This window comes from Lipotes vexillifer, unplaced genomic scaffold (assembly GCF_000442215.2).
Source record: "Lipotes vexillifer unplaced genomic scaffold, Lipotes_vexillifer_v1.1 scaffold217, whole genome shotgun sequence".
NCBI lineage: Eukaryota > Metazoa > Chordata > Mammalia > Artiodactyla > Lipotidae > Lipotes > Lipotes vexillifer.
Genome location: NW_006788200.1, coordinates 8508072 through 8531355, shown reverse-complemented (window position 1 = coordinate 8531355; position 23284 = coordinate 8508072). Strand labels below are relative to the sequence as shown.

Genomic DNA, 23284 nt, shown 5'->3' with positions numbered 1-23284 from the left:
GTGGTCCAGTGGTTAAGACTCCATGCTTCCACTGCAGGGGGCACAGGTTCGATCCCTGGTCGGGGAACTAAGATCCCACATACGGCATGGCCTGGCCAAAACAAAAAGCAAAAAACAGAAAAACCCCACAGGTCTCTAGAGGTCTCTAGTCAGAAGATTTATGAAACAATTTTAAAGGGTCTCAGAGAATTAAGAACTCAAAACAAAGATACAGAATTTGAAAAAGAAAATGAAAAGGCCACAAAAGACCATGAAAACTGAGCTGATGCAATTCATGAAATAAATGGAAGAGAAATATAAAATCAGAAATAACAGAATATAATAACAGAAATTAAAGCCACATTGGAAACAGTAAAAAAGTGAACAGGCTCTGCTTGATACATAGTCAAGAACAAGAAGAAACATTTGAGAAGGCTGAAAAAAATAAACAGAAAGAACAAACTTCCAGTTTCAGCTCCAACATGTAAAGAGCTTAGAATTTATCAGTACTTTCCTTATAATAACAACAAGAAAAGCTGGATACATGACTTTTCCTGAACCCATCAGAGAACTGAGTTTACAGGGAAAAACCTCCACCCTGAAATCTGGAGAAACAAGCAAATCCAGAGAGTCACAGCCAAGATCTGCTTCCATGGAGCAGAAGCCACTAGAGCCAGAGGCTGGTAGGGAACAATTAAATGGAAATTTTGACAAATTGCTGAAGGCTGAGTTGTGGACTATCATGAGAGTGAGAAACTCCTGGAGGGCACAGGTGGGGCCCCCTACACCCAATTTTACGGGCTTTACTTTCAGGAGCATCACTAGGTTCTCAAAGGGAACATCCAAGAAACATTCCCTTGTGGCTCTGGCAGGGAGAGAGGAAGAGTACTCCTTCTGAGATATGCCCAGAGGCTTCTCCTTTCTTCTTTTAAAAAAGCAATTGTATGTAACAATATGTATAAATGTATTGCTGGGCCTATAATATTTAGAAATGAAACAACTTTGCCAATTACAGTACAAAGGAGGTGGATAGAAGAACAGCTGTATTAGATAAGGAAAGGACAACAGATGGTAATTCTGATCCACATCAACAAATGAACAGAACCAGAAATGGCAAATAAGAAACACTATAAATATATAATTGCTTTCCCTTTTTCTCTCAGCATCTTTAAAAGATATAAAATTATATAATGTAATAATTATAACAATGTACTTTGGGGTTTGTAATATAGAGAGATGTATATTGGTTTCCTGCAGCTGCTGCAAAAAAATTACCACACATTGGGTGGCTTAAGACGGTTTTTCTCACAGTTCTGGAGGGGAGAAATCCAAACTCAAGGTGTTTGAGGGGCTGTACTGGAGGCTTCTGGAGGTTCTAATGGAGATTCCATTCCTTGCCTCATACAGCTTTTGGTGGCTATTTGCATTGCTCCAATCTCTGCTTCTGTCTTAACATGGCCTTCCCTCTGTGTCTGTGTCTTCCCTTATTCTATCTCTTATAAAAAAAAACCTTCTCATTGGAATTAGTGCCCACCTGGAAAATCCAGGATGAACTCATCTCAAGATCCTTAACTTAATTACATCTTCAAAGTCCTTTTTTTCCTAATAGGTCACTTTCATAGGTTCCAGGGGTTAGGAAGTGGACATATCGTTTTGGAGGCCACAGTTCAACCCACTATGAGATGTAATAGCTATAATAATAATAAAACAAAAAGGGTGGAAGAAAAAGAGCTATATAGGAGTAATATCTTTCTGTCTTAATAGAATTAAGTTAATATAAATCTGGAGATACTGTTAAGTTATAATGTATATAGTAAATTCTAGAGAAACCACGGAGAAAATAACTCAAAAATACAGTTAAAAAAATACAGTTTCAAATTCATTGAAGGGGGCTTCCATGGTGGTGCAGTGGTTAAGAATTCGCCTGCCAATGCAGGGGACATGGGTTCAAGCCCTGGTCCGGGAAGATCCCACATGCCATGGAGCAACTAAGCCCGTGCGCCACAACTACTGAGCCTGTGCTCTAGAGCCCGCGAGCCCCAACTACTGAAGCCCACACGCCTAGAGTCCATGCTCCACAGCATGAGAAGCCACCACAATGAGAAATCCGCACACCGCAACAAAGAGCAGGCCCAGCTCGCTGCTACTAGAGAAAGCCTGTGCGCAGAAACGAAGACCCAACGCTGCCAAAATAAATAAATAAATAAATAATTTTTAAAAGATGAAAATATTAAGGAATAAATTTAACGAAAGAAATATAAAATGCATACTCTGAAGACTATAAAACATTGTTGAAAGGAATGAAAGAAAATGTAAATAAATGGGGGGAAATCTCATGCTCATGAAGATAGTATAATTTCATACTGTTAAAATGGCAATACTCCCCCAAGTGATCTACAGAGTCAACAAATTCCCTGTCAAAAGTAAGCTGGCTTTTTGCAGAAATTGACAAACTGATCCTAAAATTCATAAGAAAATGCAAGAACACCCAGAACAGCCAAAATAATACTGATAAAAAAAGAACAAAGTTGGAGCACTAATGATTCTTGATTTAAAAACTAGGTACAAAGTTACAATAATCAAGAGAATGTGGTAGTGGGATAAGGATAGACATATAGATCAATGGAATATAATTGAAAATCCAGAAATAAATTCCCACATTTATTCATCAGTTGATTTTCAACAATGGTTCCCAAACACTTCAATGGGAAAAGAATAATTCTTTTTCAATAAGTGATGTCAAGACAACTGAATATCCACTTGCAAAGGAATGAAGTTGGACCACTACATCACATTATATACAAAAATTAACTCACAATGGATCAAATGACACCAGCAAGATGTCAGAATAGAAAGTTCCAGCCCTAATTCTCCCACAAAGATACCAATTCGTAATGATATATGTAATAAAATACCCTTGCAAAAATTCCATTATCAACTTAAGAAGTTGGAAGTACCTAAGTGAGCATAAAGCTGAAACAGCTGTATTGAAACAAATAAGAGTAATTTTACTTTACTCACATCAGCCCCTCCCCCAAGCTGGCACAGCTCAGCACCAGGAAAAAACACCCTGGCTCACTACTCCACCTTCAAGGGGAAAGAGAAGAGAAGGGCATGTGTCCAATGTTTCAGCTTCTTGGAGGGCTGCCTGGGGGACTAGTTTTTATATTGCCTCACTCAGAGAACTGATGGAACTGGCGTAGTTTGGATGCCTAAGAGCCGTGAAGAACAAAAAATAGCAAGGGGGCAGCTAGCTCTCTTGGGAAGGAGAAAGAAGACTGTGAATCCAGCCTTTCAGGGGTTTTTGGAGGGCTGCTCAAGGAACTGGTATCTTTCTCACCTGACTTGGAACTGTCAGGGAACCAAGATACTTTAGATGCATAGTGGCCACTGAGAACAAGGGAGAACAGCTTGCTGCTATAGAACCAGGAAATTGAAATGTGACAGAAAGACAGTAGAAGGAGCAAGAGAGATCATTTTAAAGTATCTGATCAAGAGATGAAAAAAGAAAAAATAGTGAAAAGGAAGGAAGAAAGACTATGGGACTTAAGGGACACCATTAAAAGAAATAATCACTGGAGTTTCAGAAGAAGAGAGAGAGAGAAAAGGGTACAAAGCTTATATAAATAGTGATGAGAACTCCCCAAACCTGGGGAGGGATTTGGACATCCAAGTTCATGAAGCCAGTAGATCACCCCAAATTTTCAATGCAAAACCATCTTCTTCAAGACAAATTATAATAAAACTGTATAAAATCAAAGATGAAAAGAGAATTTTTAAAGCAACAAGAGAAAAAAGTTTATATTAAACAAGACAACCCCTATAAGGCTATCAGCAGATTTCTCAGCAGAAACATTATACGCCAGGAGAGAGTGGGATGATATATTCAAAGAGCTGAAAGAAACAAAATGCCAACATGAACACTTTTCTCTACAAAGTCGACCTTCAGAAATGAAGGTGAGGACTTCCCTGGTGGTGCAGTAGTTAAGAATCCACCTGCCAATGCAGGGAACACGGGTTCGAGCCCTGGTCCGGGAAGATCCCACATGTCGCGGAGCAACTAAGCCTGTGCGCCACAACTACTGAGCCTGCATTCTAGAGCTCGCGTGCCACAACTACTGAAGCCTGCATGCCTAGAGTCTGTGTTCCACAACAAGAGAAGCCACTGCAGTGAGAAGCCTGTGCACCGCAAGGAAGAGTAGCCCTGCTCACCGCAACTAGAGAAAGCCCACTCACAGCAACGAAGACCAAAAACAGCCAAAACTAAATAAATTAATTAATTTAAAAAAGAAAAAGAAATGGAGGTGAGATAAAGACTTTCCCAAACAAACAAAAGCTGAGGGAGTTCATCACCATTAGATGTGCCTTACAAGAAATGCTGAAAGGAGTTCTTCAAGCTGAAATGAAAGGCTACTAACTGGTAGCATGAAAACATATGAAAATACACAATACACTCATAAAGGTAAGTATATAGTCAGATTCAGAATAATCTAATACTGTAATATGATGGCATCATAACCACTTAACTCTAGTGTAAGGGTTAAAAAACAAAAGTGTAAAAAATAGATATAGCTAAAAAAAATAGATATAGCTATAATAATTTGCTAATGGATACACAATATAAAAAGATGTCAAGGACTTCCCTGGTGAGGCAGTGGTTAAGAATCCGCCTGCCAGTGCAGGGGACATGGGTTCGAGCCCTGGTCCAGGAAGATCCCACATGCCGCGGAGCAACTAAGCCCATGTGCCACAACTACTGAACCTGCACTCTAGATCCTGCGAGCCACTACTACTGAGCCTGCATGCCACAACTACTGAAGCCCACACACCTAGAGCCTGTGCTCCACAACAAGAGAAGCCACCGCAATGAGAAGCCCATGCACCACAACCAAGAATAGCCCCCGCTCGCTGCAACTAGAGAAAGCCTGCACACAGCAACAAAGACCCAACACAGACAAAAATAAATAAATTAATTAATTAATTTTTTTAAAGGTATCAATTATGGCAACAAAAACAAAAAATAAAGTAAGGGAAGAAGGCTTCCCTGGTGGCACAGAGGTTAAGGATCCTCCTGCCGATTCAGGGGACATGGGTTTGAGCCCTGGTCCAGGAAGATCCCACATGCTGCGGAGCAACTAAGCCCATGCACCACAACTACTGAGCCTGCACTCTAGAGCCCATGAGCCACAACTACTGAGCCTGTGTGCCACACTACTGAAGCCTGCATGCCTAGAGCCTGTGGTCCGCAACAAGAGAAGCCACCACAGTGAGAAGTCCATGCACTGCAACGAAGAGTAGCCCCTGCTCACCTCAACTAGAGAAAAGCCCACGTGTGGCAACAAAGACCCAATGCAGTAAAAAAAAATGGATAAATAAAATAAATTTTTAAAAATAAATAAAAATAAAGTAAGAGGGGAGTAGAAGAGTAGAGTTTTTGTATGTGATAAAAGTTATCAGCTTGAAATAGGCTGTTATAGCTGTAAGACATTTCAAGTAAGCCACAGGGTAACCACAAAATAAACAAACAAAAAACTATAGTACATATGTACACACAAGATAAAGAAAAGGGAATCACAGTATATCCCAATGGAAAATCATCAGTTCACAAAAGAAGATAGCAAGAGAGGAGGAAAAGAACAAAGGAACTACAAAACAACCAGAAGACGATGAACAAGATGGCAATAGTAAGTTCTTGCCTATCAATTATTACTTTAAATGTAAGTGGAATAAATTGTCCAATCAAAAGGCATAGAGTGGCTGAATAGGTTTGAAAAAAGAAAAAGAAAAAGAAAAAACCAGCTACATGTTGCCTCTGAGACATTCACTCTCAAAATGAAGATATGGAAAAAAGACACTCCATGCAAATGGAAACCAAAAGAGAGAGCAGAGGTATCTATACTTATATCAGACAAAATCGACTGTAAGTCGATTAAGTAGAAAACTGTAACAAGAGACAAAGAAAGCCATTAATAGTGATAAAGTGGTCAATACATCAAAAGGATATAATAATTGTAAATAAATATGCACCTAACATCAGAGTACATAAATATATAAAACAAATACTAACAGATCTGAAGGAACTAATAGACAACATTACAATATCCACTTTCATCAATGAATAGATCATCCAGAAAGAAAACCAATGAGGAAACATTGAACTTGAACTATACTTTACACCCAATGTACCTAACAGATATACACAGAACATTTCATCCAAGGGCAGCAGAATATGCATTCTTCTCAAGCACACATGGAACATTCTCCAGGATAGGTCAGATATTAGATTCAAAACAAGTGTAAGCAAATTTTAAAAGACTGAAATCATATGAAGTATCTTTTCCAACCACAATGGTCTAATATGCGGAAATCAACACACTCTTGGAAACCAATGGGTCAAAGATGAAATCAATGGGAAATTCAAAAATATCTTGAAACAAGTGAAAATGAAAACACAGCATATCAAAACTTATGAGGTAAAGCAAAAGCAGTGCTAAGAAGGAGGTTTATAGCAATAAATGCCTACATTAAGAAAAAATGACCTAACTTATGTGGACTCTAACAAACAAACTCATAGATACAGAAAACAAATTGGTAGTTGCCAGATGCAAGGGGTGGAGGGTGGGTGAAATGGGTGAAGGTGGTCAAAAGAGACAAACTGACAGTTATAAAATAAATAAGCCCTGGTGATGTAATGTACAGCATGACTATAGGTGACTATAGTTAATAATGCTGTATTATATATTTGAAAGTTGCTAAAGAATAGGTCTTAAAAGTTCTCATTAAAAGAAAAAAATTTTTGTAACTATGTATAGTGGTGAACATTAAGTAGATATATTGTGGTGATCATTTCACAATATATACAAATATTGAATCATTAAGTTGTACATCTGAAACTAATACAGTATTATATGTAAATTATATTTTTAAAATTAAATTTAAAAACAAATGTTTGTTAAATGAATTTAATTAATGAATGTTCAATCTAAAAGGAAGATCTTCCTAACTAAACCTAGAGACATTAAAATCCATAACAGAAAAACAGAGAAATTTTTAAAACACTTTTATGTGGCAAGATATACCCTAAACAAATCAATATATAGGAGGAAAGATATTTGTGGTATAGATGGAAGATAAAAGCTAATTATTTGGGACTTCCACAGCCAAAAATAAAAAGATAAATTAATTAATTAATTTTTAAAAAATGATACATCTGGAGTGTGGAGTACTACACAGCTATTAAAAGTGTCCGATTTGTACGGATTTCCATGAGGTATTGGTGACTGAGAAATGTAAAATGCATTATCTCTTCTAGTAAATTATCCAAAAGAAACAATAACAAAAAAACCACCAGGTATATGCATGTGTATGAATAATTAACTGAACATAAAAATGTTAAAGGAAATCATAAGGTTCTTCATATTGGATATCAGACAGGGGAACAGTGATGTGTCTAGAGGAAAATGAGGAGGGAGCAAACAAAAAAAGATTTTTTAAAAAGAAAGAAATATGCACCTTTAAAAAGATTTTATGTTAAAAGTTATGGCATTGTTCATAACAAAACCTCTATATGGGTAGATGAATAAATTTTAAAAATTGAGAGATTTTAAAGTGTTTAATTATGGTTAGCCTCATTAAAGCAAAAGTTTTCTAAATGCTCAAGTACTCACAATGTGGAGTTTCTTGAAAATGCTTATGTAGGTAATAAATACTTTAAAACTATTAAGAATACAACAAAAACAAATTATTAACATTATGAACAATATTATGGCTTTTGCCTTAAGATTTCAATCTAAAGAATAATGAAACTAATGATGTCAGTAACACTCATGAAACACCATAACGATGAGCAAAATTAAAGAACGATCTTAACATTGAGATTGAAGAATCTTAAGTAGAAAACTGTGAGGAGGGCTAAAACACTAAGAAAATTTCAAATACGACCTCACCTCTTTCAACTGTTCTGAATCTGGTTCTATTTCACCTGTTACCTCTGCAGAACTCAGACAAGGAGGAAGGCTGGGGCTGAAGGCCATGAGGTCGGCCTTGGGCGGCCCCTCCCCAGAGCACACCCTCTGCCGCCTCTGCTGTGAATAAGACCAGCTCCCCACCGCGCTGGAGCACACCAGCGTGGGCTTCCCGGGCCCGCACGCGCCCTCGCTGGGCGGCGCCGAGCACCGCAGCGCCGTGTACAGCAGCAGCGTGAGCACCAACAGGCTGGACACCGCGCAGATGGCGATGATCAGGTACACGTTCACATCCACCAGAGCGGCCTCCGCGCCAGCGGCGCCCGTCGACGCCCGCGAAGAGGCCTTGGGCGCCTGGCCGCTGTCCTCCAGCGACAGCAGCACGGTGGCCGTGGCCGTCAGCGCCGGCTCGCCGTGGTCCTTCACCAGCACCAGCAGGCGCTGGCGCGGCGCGTCCGCCTCGTCCAGGTCGCGCGTCGTGCTGATCTCGCCCGTGTACAGCCCCACGCGGAACGGGCTGCGCGCGCCACCCACCGCCGGCTGCAGCTCGTACGACAGCCACGCGTTGTAGCCCGAGTCCGCGTCCACCGCGCGCACCTTCGCCACCACGTGGCCCGCGCCCACCGACCGAGCCACCAGCTGGCTCAGCGCGCCCGCCCCGCCGCCCGGCCCGGGCAGCAGCAGCGCGGGCGCGTTGTCGTTCTCGTCCAGCACGAACACCTGCAGCGTCACGTTGCTGCCCAGAGGCGGCACGCCCGCGTCGCGCGCGCTCACCTGGAACTGCAGCAGCTCCAGCTCCTCGTGGTCCAGCGGCTGCAGCGCGTACACCTTGCCGCTCTCCGCGTGCACCGACACGTAGCTCGACAGCGCTCGCTCGCCCACCCGCCGCTCCACCAGCGAGTAGGACACCAGCGCGTTCTCCCGAGCGTCCGCGTCCCAAGCCGACACCGTGAAGATGTGGCAGCCGGGCGGGTTGTTCTCCTTCACCAACACCGTGTACTCGGGCTGCGCGAACGCGGGCGCGTTGTCGTTCACGTCGGCCACCTCCACGGACACGCTGGCTGTGGCCGACAGGGAAGGCGAGCCCGCGTCCCGTACTGTCACTACCACCTCATAGTTCGCCACGCTCTCGCGGTCCAAGGCGCTGTCAAGCACTAGTGAATAGTAATTCTTGAAGGTGGACACCAGCTTGAAGGGGCTGTGGGGCATCAGGGAGCAGGTCACCTGGCCGTTGGCGCCGGAGTCGCGGTCGGACACGCTGATTAAGGCGATGACAGTGCCCACCTGAGCGTCCTCTCGCACCGGAAGAGCCAAAGAAGTGACGGTAACTTCTGGGGCGTTATCATTTATATCTACTATTTCTACCAAAATGGTACAGTGACCCGCCATTGGAATATTTCCCTTGTCAATTGCTTCCACGGATATTTCATACAATTTCTTTTCTTCGAAATCCAATTTACCTTTTGTCCGAATTTCTCCGCTGCTGGGATTTATGGAAAACGCATATAATACAGTAGGCGATACAGGTCTTCTAAATGAGTAGATTATGTCTGCATTTGTACCATCATCAGGGTCTGTGGCATTTAGTTTGATCACTAATGTTCCATTAACTGCATTCTCTAACATTCTCACTTTATAAATTAAGTGGTCAAATTCTGGGGCGTTATCATTCACATCCAGGATTGTAATCAGCAGCTGAACTGTGCCGGTCAGCTCGGGTTTGCCTCCATCACTAGCTGTCAATAATAAACTATGTTCCTGAATTTCCTCTCTGTCCAATGATTTCCTTAACACAAGTGATAACGAAGACGTTTGTTCACGGTTGTTTTGTGTGTCCAAAGTGAAATAATCGTTGGGATAGACTCTGTAGGTCAAGGCGGAGTTTACTCCAATATCTGCATCAGATGCGCCATCTAGTGGGAACCGAGTTTCCGGAGGTCTAGATTCAGCAATGATTATTCTTTTTTCACTTTCAGGGAACACAGGTGGGTTGTCGTTAATATCTGTAACTTCCACCTCCACATGAAACACCTGCAGCGGCCTATCCACGATCACCTCCAGGTGGATGCTGCACTCCGCGCTCCGCCCACACAGCTCCTCCCGGTCGATCCGAGAATTCACAAACAAAATGCCATTCTGCAGATTTACCTCCAGAAGGTCCCCGCGGCCTTTGGACGCCACCCGGAACAGGCGCGGCACCAGCTCCTCCAGCTCCAGCCCCAGGTCCTGGGCGATGCGGCCCACGAAGGTGCCGTGTTTGGCCTCCTCCGGAACCGAGTAGTGGACCTGGCCACTCCCCGCCTCCCAGGCTGCGAGGAGCAGAAGCGAGAGAAGCAAAAGCCGAGCTCCTGGGCCTCCTCTCCAGGAAGACAGCATGGTACACTCAAAAGCCTTCAGAGATATCTGAAGTATATAGACTACCTTACCTCAAATGCCTCTCAAGGTCTAATTTTACGGCTTCTATTGCGGGAGAATTCACTAGAGGTTTTCCACTATCTGCCAAATTTTCTGCGGGGAAGAAAGAGGGGAGGCGCTTTCTTCGAGGAATTGTTCTCAGTGAAGAGCGACACCATGCGCATGAATGTGTAAGTGTAAAAATGACTCGGTCCATATTTTCGGTTGATGTAGGGGGTTTTTTTCCTTGCATTTTTTCACAACATTTTTCACTGCAAATACGTAATGGAAGATTAAATGCTTTTCTTTCCAGCAACAGTGAATCACTGTATTCTGCTCAGCACTGGATGCTAGTTGAAATTGGTTGATGAGTTCCATCTTTCCACAAGTACATTTTTGCATGCGTAAAACGTGGTGCAGAATTTGTAAAAAGAGGTAATATTCTACATTTGCTTTTAGAACTCAGACTCTAGCTCTGCACAGCTTTGTAGATTTGGGTGGGAATGTCCTTATCCTGTAATATTTTTGAGACCTATTCACACAACTCCCTTGACTCAAAATGGAAACATAACGAATCACATAAGAATAAAACAGATGAATGTGGAAATTCGGTAACTGATACACAAGATTTTCAATAAACATAATATTTATAAATTCCCCCAAATATGACTGTGAAATTTGGATAAAATATTTGTATTCGAAGGAAATGTCCATCAATGTATGAGTTTGTATGTGCATGTGTGTGTACATAAACACACAATGTAGATCATTTAGATATAACAATTCTTTAAAGTTCTGGATTCTCTTTATATAAAACATGCCAAGAACTAGTATATTATGTATTTACTAGAAATGAAATTACTGCCAATAGGTTAAATTTCCCTCTTCTCTCTCCGTATCTTACACCATCACTGGAGAAACTCCTACTATCATTTAAACTGACTGATTTTCCAAGTAACAACAGGTAGATACAGATGTTAACACATCTCTAGCCAGGAAGAAAGGAAGGGACTCTTACTTTTATCTAATACTGTACCTATCTTTACCAAGTCACCAAGATCCAGGCCAAATAGGGCTAGGAAAGAAAGAACATAGCTCCAATAATTCTCTTGCCTGTTTTGTGCACAACTCTGCAGGAAATAAGAGTTGGGTTCATTTCTGAATCTTTGTTCCCCTCTGAAAATGTGAGTAGAGCATTTGGTATTCTCTCACCCTCATCCTCCTCATTGCTCCATTACTTTTATTAACATACGTTTACTCTCATAATGGGAATAGTTTTTTGGTTCTAATTGTTCTTGTCTATCAGGCCCTACCTGTCTCATTTATCTCTCCACCTAACCTAGACTACACAGTCAACCATTTAAAACATGCCCTTCCAGACACCCTAAAGGCACACACCTACTTATAGCACCCCTCTAACATTTTCTTTAGCTTCCAACACACAGCCTAACACTCCGTTTTTTCCATTCCTTCTACTGAGCTTCTCAGTGTGTTAGTCACTTAACCAGGATTACTATATTCTCTACAAGTTTACTCTCACCTTTACCTCAGTTGAGCCCTCAAGTGAATTCATAATTCCTGCCTGCAGAGATTCTTCCATATTTTCTTCTCTCTTCTCAAATTCCCAGCCTCATTCCCACAACCTGGTTCTCAGATGATTTACCCAGAGATATGTCATCAAATATGAACTCAATGGCTCTCTTCTTATGTCAACATTTTTCTTTACATTCTCTATTACTCATTCCCTACTAAGGAAAAATCGCCCTACTTTTATGGCCAACCCTATGCTCTTATTTTTTTCTCTATTCTATTCTCTTTCATATTTTTCATCTTCATCTTCATTCTTTCTCTGCCTGTCTCATCTTCAGTATCTCCCTCTTTACTTGCTTCTTTCCCTCTCACTAAAAGACACTATGGAAAGGCTTTGTGTGGAAGAAAGTTACAAGATGTAAAATGCACGTTAGAAGATTCACCTGATAATTGTGTCAGAGCAGTAGTATGCCATAATGAGTTGGTGATCCTTCAAAACTGAGTTTGAGCCACTTTGCACAGTCTATGTGGCTTAAGTTTCAGACTTCTTAAAGTAAAATTCCGATGATAAATATTGTCACTCCTGCACCATAGGAGTGATATGATAATTAAATAAGATAATACAATTAAATATCCTAGAACAGGTCCTGGAAAATAATAGGGGACCATTAAGTACTCTTATGTTTTATTGAATCAAAGAAAGGTTATTAATTGTAAGATGCACCATTACTTGTGTGCTACCAAGAAAAAAAAGCCAACTAAATTATTGTAAACCATCAATTACAAGGTGTATCCTGCTTTAGATGGATATTATAATATTTTAATGTTATTATATTTATGGAAGTAAGAACAATACTGTAGCCAATCCCAATTGAAAGAAAGAAGGCACTCCATGGGAATAACATAAAATTATTCATCTTAGCAATAATAACATAATTTTTATTATTGTTATAATACTCAAAAGGAGATTTACTGGAATTAGATTGGTAGACAACAAGGCTATTTTACAAGCCTATGCACATAAAGAGCAGTAAAGGAATCCAGTTAATGATGTCTGGGAACTCTCTGCACTAACCTTGCAAATTTTCTTTAATCGTGAAATTAAGTACAAATTAAAAATAAATTTGAGTTATCAGAACCTAGACAGTTTTTACTCAAACGTACTTATATCTTTCAAGGCGAACCATTCATAGATAATATGAAAAATTATAGAACGAGAAAAATTTTAAATATGGTGATCCATGGCTTCCATTTCATCTTTATCTCATTATTTAATATTACTTGAAAAGTTGGGCTAATACACGAAAAGTTCAAAATGACTAATATACTTGAATGATATCAAGGACTTACTTCACTGGAAGGACTTAAACAATCTTCTCCTAACGGTGGAAGACAGGGACTGAAGGCCATGAGATCTGCCTTGGGCGGCCCCTCCCCAGAGCACACCCGCTGCCGCCTCTGCTGCGAGTAAGACCAGCTCCCCACCGCGCTGGAGCACACCAGCGTGGGCTTCCCGGGCCCGCGCGCGCCCTCGCTGGGCGGCGCCGAGCACCGCAGCGCCGTGTACAGCAGCAGCGTGAGCACCAACAGGCTGGACACCGCGCAGATGGCGATGATCAGGTACACGTTCACATCCACCAGAGCGGCCTCCGCGCCAGCGGCGCCCGTCGACGCCCGCGAAGAGGCCTTGGGCGCCTGGCCGCTGTCCTCCAGCGACAGCAGCACGGTGGCCGTGGCCGTCAGCGCCGGCTCGCCGTGGTCCTTCACCAGCACCAGCAGGCGCTGGCGCGGCGCGTCCGCCTCGTCCAGGTCGCGCGTCGTGCTGATCTCGCCCGTGTACAGCCCCACGCGGAACGGGCTGCGCGCGCCACCCACCGCCGGCTGCAGCTCGTACGACAGCCACGCGTTGTAGCCCGAGTCCGCGTCCACCGCGCGCACCTTCGCCACCACGTGGCCCGCGCCCACCGACCGAGCCACCAGCTGGCTCAGCGCGCCCGCCCCGCCGCCCGGCCCGGGCAGCAGCAGCGCGGGCGCGTTGTCGTTCTCGTCCAGCACGAACACCTGCAGCGTCACGTTGCTGCCCAGAGGCGGCACACCCGCGTCGCGCGCGCTCACCTGGAACTGCAGCAGCTCCAGCTCCTCGTGGTCCAGCGGCTGCAGCGCGTACACCTTGCCGCTCTCCGCGTGCACCGACACGTAGCTCGACAGCGCTCGCTCGCCCACCCGCCGCTCCACCAGCGAGTAGGACACCAGCGCGTTCTCCCGAGCGTCCGCGTCCCAAGCCGACACCGTGAAGATGTGGCAGCCGGGCGGGTTGTTCTCCTTCACCAACACCGTGTACTCGGGCTGCGCGAACGCGGGCGCGTTGTCGTTCACGTCGGCCACCTCCACGGACACGCTGGCCGTTGTCGACAGGGAAGGCGAGCCCGCGTCCTGCGCTGTCACCACCACCTCATAGTTCTCCATACTCTCGCGATCCAAGGCGCTGTCAAGCACCAGCGAATAGTAATTCTTGAAGGTGGACACCAGCTTGAAGGGGCTGTGGGGCATCAGGGTGCAGGTCACCTGCCCGTTGGCGCCGGAGTCGCGGTCGGACACGCTGATCAAGGCGATGACGGTGCCCACCTGAGCGTCCTCTCGCACTGGGAGCGACAGCGAAGTGATCATTACCTCGGGGGTGTTGTCATTCAGGTCCAGAACTTCCACCAGGACCGTGCAGTGACCTGCCATAGAAGGAATCCCTTTATCAATAGCGTTAACCTGAATTTCATACTCATTATTCTCTTCAAAATCCAGTTTCCCATAAATCCTAATTTCACCTGTTTCTGCATTTATTGAAAACATACATTTCTCACTCACTGGCAGAATCATTCTGATTCCATAGGAAATTTCTCTATTTGGTCCTTCGTCTAGATCAGAAGCGTTTAGTTGAATCACTCTGGTGTTGTTTGGGATATTTTCAAACAGCACTACTTTATAGCCAGGCGTATCAAACTCAGGAGCGTTGTCATTAACATCCAGGATGGTTATTTGAATCTGAACAGATCCTGTTAGTTCGGGTTTACCGCCATCCAGAGCGGTCAGCAATATATTAAGTTCTGGCATTTCTTCTCTATCCAATGACTTCCGAAGAATGAGTTCAGGCAATATACTTTTATCGGTTTTCGTTATTACTTTAAGAGTAAAATACTCGTTTAGACTTAACCTATAGGTCACAAGAGAGTTTAGGCCGATATCCGCATCGGAAGCGCCCTCTAGAGGAAAACGAGAGTCCAGAGGAGCAGATTCAGAAATAAGTACCTTTTGTTCTCCTCTGAACACCGGCGGGTTATCGTTAATGTCCTTCACCTCCACCGCCACATGAAACACCTGCAGCGGCCGGTCCACGATCACCTCCAGGTGGATGCTGCACTCCGCGCTCCGCCCGCACAGCTCCTCCCGGTCGATCCGAGAATTCACAAACAAAATGCCATTCTGCAGATTTACCTCCAGAAGGTCCCCGCGGCCTTTGGACGCCACCCGGAACAGACGCGGCACCAGCTCCGCCAGCTCCAGCCCCAGGTCCTGGGCGATGCGGCCCACGAAGGTGCCGTGTTTGGCTTCCTCGGAGACCGAATAATGGACCTGGCCGCTCCCCGCCTCCCAGGCTGCGAGGAGCAGAAGCGAGAGCAGCAGGCGCCGAGCTTCGAAGCCTCCTCGCCAGGAAAACTCCATTGCAGACAAAGAGATCTCTGAGGTGAGACTGTCAGCTTTAAGAGATAGCTCGCCTGCCAACATTTATGACCAGTCTCCCCTTCTGTAAGTATATATTTAGTAAAATTTACCCAGCATTCCTGTCAGTATGGAGTCGATTATTCTGTGGATGGTTGAAATCTGGGTGTGGAGAAAAAGTTTTCCCTTTTCACCTTTTGAGTGTACAGCGACATCATGTGACTGATTATGTAAGTACAAGAAAGATCCTGAGGTTCTTTTTGGTTTAGCCACTTTTTGGTTCACTTTAAATCTATTTTGACTTTTTGGATATTTTCATGGATCATTTGTAAATGCCTATTTATTTAATATACATGGTATTTGTAACAAAGCACAATAATTCTATTATACTTCAATTTTTAAAATACTCTGCTTCAAAGTCGATCATAAAATAATCATTGAAATGTGGCATGTCAGAAGCTAAGGAGTACTTAGCTATCATGGCCAATAAAATAAAGAATAATATACATCACCTCTGCCTTTATATTGCTTACAATTCACATTTGTAATGATTTTCATCCTTCAAAAGCACTTCATTCTAAGACTTTAGGAGAAAGCCAAGAATTCCCTCATCTAGTAAAGGAAAAGAAACAAATATTTCATTCATATATTTTATTCATAAATCTGGTGAATATTATAATTCATCATAAATATGGAAGATGTTTTCGGTTCCTTGATGCTCAAATGTGATTACTTTTCATACAACTGCTCTCATTCACATAATATGTTAAAAAAATGAAGCTTCGGTATGGATTCTGGAATATTTTACTCTAGCAGGAGTAAAGGATTTTCCTGTAAAATGTTGAGTCAAAGCCTCCAAATTTCATAGTATTCTGAAGTGGCAGTAGAGCACTAATATGAAAAAGATCACGTGAAATGTTTTGGAGCCCAATCTCATTGACAAAAGTCAAAAAAATATGAACTTCATAATGACCATTTAGTTTCCCTCTAAATCTTTCCTTTCAGGACAGTTAGTAGTTACACAGAATATGCTTCTCTTCAGAAAATCACAGTGGTGACTATGATTCAAGGGAGAATAAAAAGACTTCAAAATTTTATTCATTAATTCAAGACCAGCTTTAAGGGAAAACAAAACACAGATAAGATCCCACAGCTAGTTGTGAACAAGTAAATATATTATTTATAAGTTCATTTAAATTCAAATCAAAATCTTTAAACCAATAAGTTATCACCATTCCTTTTACATATAATAAAGGAAACTGAGAAATTAAATCTTTATAGAACCAGAAAATAATAACCAAGAATAGTTCTACAAGTATAAAATAACTTAAATCAACTACCACACTGGCTCTTAATTAATGAAAAACATATTTGAATTTGATGCTATTGGACTATTTAAATTGTCTATCACCATCAAGCTTTTTCATTTTATATCTTCCATATTCAAAAATAGTCAATGTACCGTAATTGGTAAGCAACCTTATTGTAGTGTGTAGGTAGTCCTCACACACTGTTAGACATAATTAAATTATTAAACAGATAGGAACATCTAAATTTAGCTTAATACTTAAACAATCAAATTACAAAATAGGATGAAATTACAATTTTACATCATAGAATATAATCCTGAATTTAAAAATAAGTATAAAAGACACTAAATTTGTATGATAGAAATTAATCCACATAATTTGGAATTATCTAAAATGTGCATTGAGTACTTATGTACTGTGTAAAAGTAATGATTTGCAAAATTTTAACCTTTACTTAAAACATTCCAATTTCACATATATACACTACCAAATGTAAGGTAGATAGCTAGTGGGAAGCAGCCACATAGCACAGGGAGATCAGCTCGGTGCTTTGTGACAGCCTGGAGGGATGGGATAGGGAGGGTGGGAAGGAGGGAGATGCAAGAGGGAAGAGATATGGGAACATATGTATATGTATAACTGATTCACTTTGTTATAAAGCAGAAACTAACACACCATTGTAAAGCAATTATACTCCAATAAAGATGTAAAAAAAATTCCAATTTCATTTTATTAAATTTAAATGACGTTCAGTCATTCCAAGAACTTCATTGGGAAATGGGTTATAATGTATGTCCTACCTAACATCCACATTTATTTATATTTACAAAATTTTGTAAGTGATATGATGGTTTAATCACTTTTGAGTCTGAAATATTTCATATTTTAACCTTGTTGCCTAATTTGGAATAAAGAATGTTTTTAGACAATTAATATTGAGAAACAAAGTTTCATAAACAGAGGTCCAAGAATGAGCTTCAGCATGGGATCCTTGAATATTATGCTAAGTGGTATGCTGTGTAATTTTAAGGGGAGAATGGCCACATATGACTCTCATCAGATTCTCAAAGAGGTCAGTGATTCCACCATCCTACATGTGGCTAAGAACCACTGAATTAGAAGGATGACCTAGAGGTAAATGATCTTTGCTAGAATCTTCAGATGTGGTTAAACCACATGGAAAGAAAATTTTACAAACACCAGCGATAAAGCATTTAAAGATAGGGAATTTAAAATGTTAGATGAGGGAGTTGAGGTTAGCAGATGTAAGCTATTATATACAGAATGCATAAAAAACGGGACCTACAGAGAACTATATTCAGTATCCTATGATAAACCATAATGGAAAAGAATATAAATATAAATATATATATATATATGTTTGAATCACTTTGCTGTACAGCAGAAATTAACACAACATTGTAAATCAACTATAGTTCAATTTTAAAATGTGAGATGAATGAAACTGATAAATGTCAATAGGCTTCACTTTGACAGAGTTAACTTCTTTCCACATAAATCCAGAAACATAAGAAATAATGCCAGCTAGCATACATTGCAGATATTATGATCCTATATGTATGCCTTTAGCAAATTTGAATAACTTGATTGAGGAATATGAATGATTTTATTTGCCTAGTTACTTTGGAAGCATAAACCTGGAAGTTCTGTTTCAGTACACAGTACATAAATCTCTCCCCACTTCATGGAACAAAATTAAAAATGGACAGAACTTTTAGTTATATTATTTCAATGAAATAAGCATACTAGAACAAAAGGCTGCATTTTACTACTGCAAGTAATATGGAAACAGGTTTTATCTTATTGGTAGAGGAAAAACTAAAGATTATTCAATGGACGATAACTGTTTAAAACCATAGAAAAAGAAAGGAAAACACCTTCAAAACAAATTAAGAGAATGACAAAATTTTGATACAAGCCTGAAGTGAGAAAAGTCAATGATCTAATAATGTGAAAATATCAAGACAAAAGCCTGTTAAAAAACAAAGAGGAAAAAAAAAAAGAGGATAAGTAAAATTTAAATATTCCACGGTGAATATCTACACTACTGAGGATTAGAGTTGGAATGAAGTGACACAGATCAAATAACAGGAAAGTCATTCTTACATTTTCTTAAACATGTTCTAACAAAACATTAGGAGAAATAGGATATTTATTGGCTAAACAACCTAATACCTCATATGATTAAAATTGTATATGCATATCATTGGCATTTCACGAACAAACGCTGTTCTTTAAAATGATACTCAAAGTAGAGAGCATTCATTAAAATTTTCTTTGAAACAAACTGGAATTTAAAAATTTTTAACAGCGACTTCAAAAGGCGGGAATCTATAGAACTCACCTGCCCAGGGTGATTTGATCCTGCCTCCTGCCTTTCCTCTCCGACTTCTGTATCCAGATCGGGAGGAAGGCTGGGGCTGAAGGCCATGAGGTCTGTCTTGGGCGGCCCCTCCCCAGAGCACACCCTCTGCCGCCTCTGCTGCGAGTAAGACCAGCTCCCCACCGCGCTGGAGCACACCAGCGTGGGCTTCCCGGGCCCGCACGCGCCCTCGCTGGGCGGCGCCGAGCACCGCAGCGCCGTGTACAGCAGCAGCGTGAGCACCAACAGGCTGGACACCGCGCAGATGGCGATGATCAGGTACACGTTCACATCCACCAGAGCGGCCTCCGCGCCAGCGGCGCCCGTCGACGCCCGCGAAGAGGCCTTGGGCGCCTGGCCGCTGTCCTCCAGCGACAGCAGCACGGTGGCCGTGGCCGTCAGCGCCGGCTCGCCGTGGTCCTTCACCAGCACCAGCAGGCGCTGGCGCGGCGCGTCCGCCTCGTCCAGGTCGCGCGTCGTGCTGATCTCGCCCGTGTACAGCCCCACGCGGAACGGGCTGCGCGCGCCACCCACCGCCGGCTGCAGCTCGTACGACAGCCACGCGTTGTAGCCCGAGTCCGCGTCCACCGCGCGCACCTTCGCCACCACGTGGCCCGCGCCCACCGACCGAGCCACCAGCTGGCTCAGCGCGCCCGCCCCGCCGCCCGGCCCGGGCAGCAGCAGCGCGGGCGCGTTGTCGTTCTCGTCCAGCACGAACACCTGCAGCGTCACGTTGCTGCCCAGAGGCGGCACACCCGCGTCGCGCGCGCTCACCTGGAACTGCAGCAGCTCCAGCTCCTCGTGGTCCAGCGGCTGCAGCGCGTACACCTTGCCGCTCTCCGCGTGCACCGACACGTAGCTCGACAGCGCTCGCTCGCCCACCCGCCGCTCCACCAGCGAGTAGGACACCAGCGCGTTCTCCCGAGCGTCCGCGTCCCAAGCCGACACCGTGAAGATGTGGCAGCCGGGCGGGTTGTTCTCCTTCACCAACACCGTGTACTCGGGCTGCGCGAACGCGGGCGCGTTGTCGTTCACGTCGGCCACCTCCACGGACACGCTGGCTGTGGCCGATAGGGAAGGCGAACCCCCGTCCCGCGCTGTAACCACCAATTTATAGACAGACATGCTCTCGCGGTCCAGGGCGCTGTCCAGCACTAGTGAGTAATAGTTCTTGAACGTGGACATGATCTTGAAGGGGACGTTGGGCGTTAGAGAACAGATCACCTGTCCGTTGGCACCGGAGTCGCGATCAGATACACTGATCAGCGCAATGACCGTGCTTGGCTGAGTGTCCTCCCGCACTGGAAGAGACAGGGAAGTCACAGTGACTTCAGGGGCGTTATCATTGGCATCTAAGATTTCGACCCAGACTGTACAGTGACCTGCCATTGGGGGATTCCCCTTATCTGTAGCCTGTACGTCAATTTCATAAACCTTGTTTTCTTCATAGTCTAAAGTTCCATTGACCCTTACTTCTCCACTGTTTTCATGTAGTGTAAATAAACGTTTTCCACTGGGCTTAATCGACATCAAGGAGTATGTCACCTCCCCGTTGACTCCTTCATCTTGATCTGTGGCGTTTAACTTTATCACAAGAGTTTCTTTAGCTGCGTTTTCCATCAATCTCACCTTGTATTCTGATTGTTCAAATTCCGGATCATTGTCGTTAATATCCAAGACGCGGACGTAGAGATGAACAGTGCCAGTGAGCTCCGGTTTCCCGCCGTCTGCAGCCGTTAATAGTAAATTAAGTTCCGGAGTTTTCTCTCTATCCAGAGACTTCTTTAATGTAAGTGACAGCCTTTTAGTCTTCTTACTATTTGTTGGTAATTCTAAAGAAAAGTGCTCATTTTGACTTAGTCTGTAGGTCAATTGAGCATTCTCTCCAATATCCGCATCAGAAGCTCCCTCTAGAGGAAAATGAGAGTCAGGTTGCTTAGATTCAGAAATCAGCAGCTTTTGTTCTCTGAGAGAGAACACCGGTGGATTGTCGTTAATGTCCTTCACCTCCCCCTCCACATGGAACACCTGCAGCGGCCGGTCCACGATCACCTCCAGGTGGATGCAGCACTCCGCGCTCCGCCCGCACAGCTCCTCCCGGTCGATCCGAGAATTCACAAACAAAATGCCATTCTGCAGATTTACCTCCAGAAGGTCCCCGCGGCCTTTGGACGCCACCCGGAACAGACGCGGCACCAGCTCCGCCAGCTCCAGCCCCAGGTCCTGGGCGATGCGGCCCACGAAGGTGCCGTGTTTGGCCTCCTCGGGAATGGAGTAGTAGACCTGGCCGCTGCCCGCCTCCCAGACTGCGAGAAGCAGAAGCGACAGCAGCAGTCGCCCAGTGTCCAATCCCCTTCTTTCAGACGCGAACATTGCATATATTGACTTCCCAAATAAGATTCTTTACATTTACAGTACCATAGACTCCAGTTTGGGGTTAAAAATCTTACTGAATTTTTGAGAAGTTTCAAAGGATCCTTTAACGGTAGCATCCGGCATGATGGAGTCTTTAAATGCGGAGTTCCTGGCTGCTCAGACCAACCCTTGAATGAATTATTTCCTCCAAGTAAAGAGCGACACCTTGTGCCTGAAATTGTGAGTGTTGTACACTACATCCAGTACCGCAGAATTTTACTTGAGAAAAAAATAAGTTCACGTGTTTCAAACTATTTTACCCCCCAAATCATATTTCCAAAGTGCTTATTTGTGGAATAAAAATCAGATTTTAAGTCATATTGAAACTGATGGTATATGGAAAATGGCATTTTATTCTTGATTAACATCAAATTGAAATATTTGTTCCTATGTTTGATGTAGAGTTTTACAATTGAAAAAATTATGAAAAAATAGACTCAAACATTTCCTCATATAAAAATATCAAATTTGAATTGTTTTACTTCTAGTCACCCTTGTTACTTTGGCTGGTAGGAAACTCAAAGACAAATTTGAAGTTTTAATAACACTTCTTTAAAGTCTGCATATTGTGTTTTTATCTATGTGCACTTGCTTTCTACTTATATTTTTTAGTTCTAATTCTTTATCATTATTTATATTTAATTGTGTTCCTGTTACAAACAACTTTATATGCATTGAAGAACAACAAGAAAAACAAAAATATATTTCAAATTTGGTAGTTGAAAACAGAATTCATAAGAGAAAAGTCTGTTGATGTAGATGAAACGTATTTGGCGTATATGCTTTCTCATGTAAGTTGCATTGCTAACAGTATAATAAGAGGTATCAAAATGACACTTTATGTAATAGTGTCAATATATGAAAGAAGTAGTCTTTAAACTATAGAATGAACTTTTTACCATTCAATGAAATAAAAAGCACCATGAAAATTTCTGTGCCATATTGGTATTTCCACTCACCAACATTGGCTTTTGTATATCTATCAAGTCATATTCATGAAAATAGCTGACCTATTTCTTCTTAAAAGAATTTTGGGTTTGAGATTGTAAGTTCATCCAAAACAAGGGAAATGACTTCTAATCACATTGCCTCTAAGTGCCTAATATTGTGCTAAAAAAACATAGAAAATAATCAAACAATTCAACCAAATGCTAAATGACCTTAGTGTTAATGGAAATTCAATTTCATAAAATACCAACTAGAAAATCAGAATTGTTGATGTGAGTTTTCATTGCCTGAAGCTGTAATTTAGTTACATGTCCTTCGTCTTTTCAAATTACCTTGGGATTTAAGAAGGAAAAAAGAGGGTACAGTGGACGTTTAGAGTAGAAAGTGGTTCAGAATAAGTATCACTCTAGCTTGAGTATTTTGTCGTATGGTTTTAATGGTTCATGTCGAATCTAAAAATATTACAATGAAAAAATTACTAGTATATTTATTTGTAGGTTAATATTTTCCTTTATCTTGAACACACACATATATTCTATTGCTAATTTCAAACCTTGTTTCATTTTTTTCAAATTTACTCTTTTCCCAATATTATTATTCTGCTAGAATTCTTTTTTTTTTTTTTTTTTTTTTTTTTTTTTTTTTTTTTT

At 42.4% G+C, this 23284-nt stretch overlaps 3 protein-coding genes across 3 annotated transcripts in view; all 3 read right to left on the bottom strand.

The window, feature by feature from the left end:
• LOC103083238 (protocadherin alpha-C2) overlaps positions 1-10319 on the bottom strand; it is a 92582-nt gene extending 82263 nt beyond the window's left edge. The window contains exon 1 of the mRNA XM_007461484.1: positions 7985-10319. Within this exon, the coding sequence (XP_007461546.1) occupies positions 7985-10319 (2335 nt within the window). The remainder of the gene's footprint in view (positions 1-7984) is intronic.
• A 2863-nt stretch (positions 10320-13182) lies between these two features.
• LOC103082966 (protocadherin alpha-12) lies at positions 13183-15741 on the bottom strand. The gene has a single exon (XM_007461482.1). The coding sequence runs from the start codon at positions 15642-15644 to the stop codon at positions 13206-13208; it is 2439 nt and encodes an 812-aa protein (XP_007461544.1). The 5' UTR covers positions 15645-15741; the 3' UTR covers positions 13183-13205.
• A 2384-nt stretch (positions 15742-18125) lies between these two features.
• Positions 18126-21644, bottom strand: LOC103071771 (protocadherin alpha-11). The gene is made up of 2 exons (XM_007461510.1): positions 19254-21644; positions 18126-18158 (listed from the first exon to the last, which is right to left on the bottom strand). The coding sequence occupies exons 1-2, from the start codon at positions 21642-21644 to the stop codon at positions 18126-18128; spliced, it is 2424 nt and encodes an 807-aa protein (XP_007461572.1).
• Positions 21645-23284: the final 1640 nt, after the last annotated feature.